This window comes from Pyrus communis, chromosome 7 (genome assembly GCF_963583255.1).
Source record: "Pyrus communis chromosome 7, drPyrComm1.1, whole genome shotgun sequence".
NCBI lineage: Eukaryota > Viridiplantae > Streptophyta > Magnoliopsida > Rosales > Rosaceae > Pyrus > Pyrus communis.
In genome coordinates, this window is record NC_084809.1 from 25,300,969 (window position 1) to 25,308,366 (window position 7,398).

At 34.0% G+C, this 7,398-nt stretch overlaps 1 protein-coding gene across 1 annotated transcript; it reads left to right on the plus strand.

Annotated features, from left to right (window-relative positions):
• Positions 1–4,945: 4,945 nt before the first annotated feature.
• Positions 4,946–6,500, plus strand: LOC137738639 (uncharacterized). Its single transcript, XM_068478116.1, has one exon. It carries the CDS (start codon positions 5,225–5,227, stop codon positions 6,017–6,019), a length of 795 nt encoding a protein of 264 aa, XP_068334217.1. The 5' UTR covers positions 4,946–5,224; the 3' UTR covers positions 6,020–6,500.
• Positions 6,501–7,398: the final 898 nt, after the last annotated feature.

Here is a 7,398-nt window from a genome sequence, read left to right on the forward strand (position 1 = left end):
CTCATCTCATGTATAAGAGTGAGTAAAATAGTTAGGAAATTATGCACACCCTTTTCCCACTTTTTCCTTTTACGTGTTTGTTTATTTCTGACATTTAAATTGAATAAATTAAAAAAAAAAAAAACAAAGGACAAATATAAACATAATTGTTCACAAAAAAGTTGATATGATACGGAAATCATTTTCCTAATAATTGTTCCACTACATAATAAATAATAATTGAATAAATTCAAGAAGAATCGAAGAACAAATGTAAACATAATTGTTCGTATAAAAGTTGATATGATACAGAAATCATTTCCCTAATAATTGTTCCATTACATAATGTATAGTCTTCATTTTTTGTACAATGTGAATTCTGTGTCGATGAACCCGTATAACCAAGTGAAGGTTTTCCTAAGTAGAAGAATAGAAAGATAACGGATTAAGAAATAAATCTGAATTTTCTTGCTTGAGAAATTTGACCGCGTGACATTATATTATTTTTTAATTATATATTTTTGCGTTTGTTCTGGTGATGTTCTTCCAGTTGATTGTACTGTTTTTAATAAAATACAATCACTATTGTATTTACCAAAATAAAATATATTTTGCGTTTTATGTCGAGTAATATTATTGAAGTAATATAGTCAAGCGGTATAATTATATTACTTTGACTTTACATGCAGTTTCTTTAGAGCTCAGCAGCAACACTCAAGAAGATGGGGCACCGTCACTGAAATATGTCAATGGTTTTACAAAGATGGTACAACGGCTTACCATTAGCCACACAATTGCGGTTCTTTTAACTTGCGTCTTGCCACCGACTTGAATAATATTGTCAGATTTTTATGATTCTTGAAATTGACTATCATCATCAATATAGTCTTTGAAATTGAAAATCAATTAATGTAGTTCTTGAAAATAGGTGTCGCAAATCAATGTAGTTCTTCCATCACAATTCTGCTAAAAATTCCGTTAAGTATTGATGTGGCATATAAATGGGTCCCATAAGTAATTTTTTTTCTCACAAATGACCCTTGAAATTGATCCGTGACATCAAAATAGTCCCTAAAATTGACCTGCGGTGTCCAAAATAGTCATTGAAATTGAAAATTGATCAATGTAGTCCCTTAAGTACGTGTCCCAAATTAATGTAGTTATTCTGTCACAATTCTGTTAAAAATTCTATTATGTGCTGATGTGACACATAAATGGATCATACAAGTCTAATTAAATTAAAAAAAATTATAAATAGGTTTAATAATTTAATAGTTAATAAAAAGTTATGAAGCCAAAACCCAGTTCTGCAATCACCTTCGATCCTAGTCCACATTCCTCTACTTCCTTCGTAGCCTATTCTCTAAAAAAAAAAAATCTCAATACACTCATCTTTACACACTTTGACACCCTTCACTGAATTGAACTTAGATCGAGATCACTTTCGGTGAGGGTCAATTTCATTGTGCAACCTAGATCGACACACTTCGACACATTTCAACACTCTATTCGGAGTAGGTTCTACTATAAGAAAGAAAAAAAAATTCTATTGCGCAAAAAGGTATTTAAACAACTTTTTAATTAATTATTAAACCTACATCAACACATAACAAATTTTTTTACAGAATTGTGTCGGAAATATCATATTGATTTGCGACACCTATTTTCAAGGACTACATTCATCGATTTTCAATATTAGGGACCATCTTAATGGTGTGGATCAATTTGAAGGACCATCTTGATGTTATGAGTCAATTTCAGTGACCATTTGTGATAAAAACCCGTAAATCTTGTGAGGCCCATTTATGTGTCACATCAGCACTTAACGAAATTTTTAACAATACTATGACGGAAGGATTACATTGATTTGAGACACCTATTTTCAGGGACTACATTAGTTGATTTTCAATTTCAGGGACCATCTTGATGGTGAGGGTAAATTCCAAAGACCATTTGTGATAAAAACCCTAATATTGCCTATTAGAAGTGGAACCACTCAATATATGTTGTAATTTAATTTTTTGATATGAAAATTTGGTATTCTTCAACATGCTCCCTCATGTGAAACCACCAAAAAGTGGATCACAGGTGACATCGATCATTCAAGCACAAAATCTAGGCAATGTAGTGAACACGATAATTCGGGCAAAACAAAATAAAAATCCAATTCAAGCCTAGTAAAAAAAAAACCCCCGCTTTGAGATCATGTACAACGAATATAGTTTTAGTTTTTGCATATTGGACACTGTTCTGAAAGTCCCTACCTAGAGCGGGCTAGTCCCCGTCTAAGCGCTAGGCGGCTAGCCACCATCCAGATTAATCTTTAGGCATTTGAAAATTAAGATGGTCCAGGCGCCCACCTAACCTTCCCAGCCCGCTTAGAACCGCCTAAACCCCCGCCTAAGTTGCAATTCTCACTTAGACAGAATATTATTGACTTTCATTTTGCATGTATTATTTTTAAAATTGTAAAAAACTTGTTGAATACTTAGATGAACACATAGTATATACTGGTTCCCCATGGTTTCATTATATTCTAAAACTTTGTAATCTATGCCATTTTATTTTGCAATTTATGTATCCCAATGTACTTATGTATTTTTTAAGTATAAACAAACACTCATTTATACGATTATATAATAAATTTACTTAAATCCACCTAGTTTGTCTAGGTCCCGCTTAGTCGTCTAGGAGTTAAAGCCTAGTCCCCGTCTAAGCGCTAGGCGGCTAGCCACCATCCAGATTAATCTTTAGGCATTTGAAAATTAAGATGGTCCAGGCGCCCACCTAACCTTCCCAGCCCGCTTAGAACCGCCTAAACCCCCGCCTAAGTTGCAATTCTCACTTAGACAGAATATTATTGACTTTCATTTTGCATGTATTATTTTTAAAATTGTAAAAAACTTGTTGAATACTTAGATGAACACATAGTATATACTGGTTCCCCATGGTTTCATTATATTCTAAAACTTTGTAATCTATGCCATTTTATTTTGCAATTTATGTATCCCAATGTACTTATGTATTTTTTAAGTATAAACAAACACTCATTTATACGATTATATAATAAATTTACTTAAATCCACCTAGTTTGTCTAGGTCCCGCTTAGTCGTCTAGGAGTTAAAGCCTAGTCCGCCGATCGAGTAGTGTCAAATGTCTTTTAGAACCTTGATATTAGATAATAGTTGGTAATGTGTCTTGAGAAGTTGACCCAAAAAAAATCATTAGGAAAGAAATGGAGACCCATGTTGTAGTGTTATTTGCTTTCTCAAACATGTTAAGGGGAAACTAAGGGAGAATTAAAGTAGGCAGTAAGTGACTTGCATGATTGTAATATCATTGCATGTGTGTCATGTCAACAACATTGATAAATCCAATTATCATCTTTGCTGCTTGAGATTAGGGTCACCAGTCCTTTTCTTGGCGTGATAATATGAGGGAAACCAGAAGTTAGAGCCCTGCCCATAAAAATTGCCTTTGGTTACAGCAGCTCTTGTAGTTTACGTGCATGCGTACTGCAAAGTTAAGCCACATTTAAGGTAATGAAAACCATGAAATGTACATACTCATTCTTGTTAGTAAGTTGGACTATCATAAACTTATATATACATGTTCTTGTGAAATATTTTTTTTTTCTTCATATATTTTGAATTAAAATAAGCAATTTTGTCACATACACATGTGACGGAACCAAAAACATTTTTTAGTGGGGGCAACTTCAAATGATAAAATTAAAGTAAATTTTGGTACAATGCTATTAGCTTATTGTCAAACCACATGATTTTGGGTAAGTGGTATTTAGAACAATAAAATTGTAAATCATTAGCTAATGAAAAATTACATGGCTTGGAAGGGTGAAAGAGTAGGAAAAGTATATAACATAAAAGTGTATTTTGATTTGAGTGTTTGGGCTGAGACTTCACTTCTAAGTACATAAGTAATTTATAGTTTTAAATAGAGCATTTTTCATAGAAAAAAACAGTTGAGTGCAGTGGGCATATATTCTGCCTCCGTCCATGTATACAATGTACACATCTTTGCATAAATAATGTTTTATGTGCCTCCTATTTTACGAACGGATTATAGTTAGTAAATAACATTTCAACATATCTGACGCAGGACTAGGACTGCAGCTCAGATTGGCGAATTCCAGCATAAATTGTGTTTTAAGAGTTTTTGCAGCTTGTTTTCTATCCACGATTCTTTCTATAAAAGAAACGACAAGATGAATCAAACTCATTCCTTTGCTACGACCTAAGATGAATTTCAAACGTTTGTGATCATTTAATGGGTCAAAAACATATTTTTCGGACGTACTTTCTTGTTTTATTTCTTTTTGTTGTTATAGGGTTGTGGCGCTATTTAAACAACTTTTGAAATTATATTTAAGTTATCTTTTAATTCTATATCAATTAAAATAAAAGCTTCTCTCAATTCTTTAGTATTCCAAAACTTTTTCTAAAAGTAATCACTCGTGATCCCTCAACCTGTAAATTCCGCTCACTATCCCTATTGAAAATGGTTCTTGAAACGTGATAATTCAAATATAGACCTTCAAAATTTTGCCAAAATTACCATAAAAATGCCTAAAATGATTTATATATTGAATTTCAATTGCTGAACTGATCAAAATTAAATTTTTACGACATATTGATCAAACATTAATAAATAGCGATAAGATATCAACATAATACTTAAAATATGATTATTTCATCAATTAAGATTTGGAAAAAAAAAAAAAAAAAAAAAAAGATTTTTCTTGTTAATAAACAAATTAAAATAAAATGAAAAAGAGAAAATTAGGTAAGCATACAATTTGCTAATTGATCAACGCCTTTTCCCACGTAATAAAAAACATGGCCTACCTGTTTGAGACAGCAGCAGAATTATTTCAGTCCCTCAACTACTTCCAACGAGACCGGCCTAACTTGGTTGCTTGCTTTTATCTCCCTCTGAAACTCTCAACCAACCGACTTGGTCTTTCAGTTCACTCTTCTCTTCACTATTCTCCAAATCACTTGTTCTCTTCTTCATTGGTTCCATCAACAACAAAAAACAATCTTAAATTCATCACTCTTTCTGTGGTTGAATTGAATTCCCCGTTCTATAAAATCCAGACATGTCCATGTTTGAAGTTTTAACCCTCAAAACCAACATGTTTTCTTGGTTTTTCTTATCCTAAGTTCTCTCTGAGTGATTTTCTGGCTTTGACTTTCCTTGAAATTCAAGTAATCTTAAGAGAAAATGGCAGTTGAGCTGTATTCAGATAACCCTAGCAGTGTGGAAGTGATGAGTCCGAGGATTTCATTCTCCTATGATCTCTGCCAATCTGATGTTGCAGCTGTCGAACAGCAAAACCACCCTCTCAGATCCAATTCTTTATCCTCACGAAGTATGAATTCGAGCATGGAGTTCGACTTCTGCGTCAGCGACAGCTTCGAGCAGGAGTCCTCCTCCGCGGACGAGCTTTTCTCCGACGGGAAAATGATCCCAACTGAGATCAAGAAAAAGTCTTCCCATCAGCCAAAGCAGTTGGATCAAATCATGCCTCCATTGCTAACAGCACCGGCTACTAATCAACGTGACCCGAAAATAACTACTGCGAAAAAGAGCAAGATAATGACGAATAGTAGTAGTAGTGGTGAAGGTGATCAGAAGCAGAGTTCAAAGTCCTTCTGGGGTTTCAAAAGGAGCAGTAGCTGTGGCAGTGGATACGGCAGAACCTTATGTCCATTACAGCTTTTGCCAAGAAGCAATTCAACTGGTTCTTCGTCAAGTGCGAAGCGATCACTGTTTTTGAAAGAGGGTCAGAATCAGAAGCAGAATTCCCATAAATCTGCATCCAAAAAGCCCTCCTCCTCACAATATTCTTCTGCTCCAATGAGTAATTATCAAAAGCCTCCACTGAAAAAGGGTCAATATGGATCGTATGGGGGCAATGCTGTTCCATTTAGTCCTGTCCTAAATATTCCTACAGCTAATATGTTTGGTTTTGGATCAATCTTTCCCAATGGCAAGGATAAGACCAGGAAGAAATGATGATATGCATATGGGACTAGGTCATTAACTTGTTTTTTTTAATTGTCTAATTTAATTTCTTGGGATTTTTTTAATGTGATTTGTGGACATTATCTGTATGTCAAATGTAAAGGGCTTTTGAAGGGTGAAGACAAAGAGATAAAAAGGTGCATGAAGGGAGGGAACATGCCACAAGGCATTTGCATAATTCAAGTCACATGCTTTGGAGTGCTAAAAGACAAGGTCACCATACTTTTTCTTGGTTATTCCACATGCATGCTCTTTCCATTGGTCTTTGTTCACACATTTAGATTTCTGTGACATGGTTTGTATTTTTAATCTTTCTCTCACCCTGTATTAGTGAAGAGTAGAATTTAGAGAGGTCTGATCTTTGTACTTGAGGAGTCTTTGACATTTTCGTTGTACTTGGTTTGGAGTTTCATTATGTTAGCTTGTTAATTTTTATTTTGATGAATTCTACATTTGTGTGTAAGATTTTGTATGTGCTTATTGATAAACATTACAGGTCCAACATGGTCTACCACCTTGTCCCAACTTAACCACCTATTACTAGGTGTTGGGTTTTATCACAAAAGGGATCGATAATTTTAGGGATGGAAACCCTCATATATTAATTGTATATTATATTATCATATGACCAATGTCGGATCCCATTCTCTAACACTTATAAGTAATTGGGCTACTCCACATATTACTAATTGGTTTCATGGTGGAATCTCAACTTTTTTCATGATAACAAAGCAGGTTGTCCCATGTGTGAATTGGGGCACACGTGCTTCACGTCACCTGATTTTTGTTACCCACATGCTAGAATTGAAAATTCTCCACACGTGAAGGAGTGTGTTGAGAGTATAAATCCCACGTCGGGGAAAGAATGGATCTTGCATGCGCTTATAAGTACTTAGTCTATTTCCTATATTACCAATTAGTTTTATAGTAGAATCTCAACTTTTTTCATGCATACACAAGATGCATTATATGAATGGGGTTCTCATTAATTTGTGCATTATTAATTTATTCCGAGTTATCGTAAACCTAAATCATGATAATTAAGTCTGTGATAATCATATGCCCTTTGTTGATCAATTTTATAAAATATATGAAGGAAGGGTTCCAACGGGAAATCAATTGGCAATAAGAGTATAATTTCTGGTTGAGTCCAGTTTCTTATTGTTTTTAAGTAAAACACTTACACATGCATTTGAATAAAGCACTTACTGCAGATGAAGCGAGCGATGAAAAGATAGAGAAATTTTTTTTTTCAAACAAATCAATTCTTGTTTGGGCCTTATTTGTTTGAAGGCGTGGCTAAGCTTGTTTATTGTTGGATTTCCGTAAAAAAAGTGTAAGTCTTTGTATTCTACGAATCTGAGTAAGCG

Excerpts from the sequence above, each read along its gene's own strand:
- LOC137738639 (XM_068478116.1), top strand. The coding sequence starts at position 5,225 with ATGGCAGTTGAGCTGTATTCAGATAACCCTAGCAGTGTGGAAGTGATG.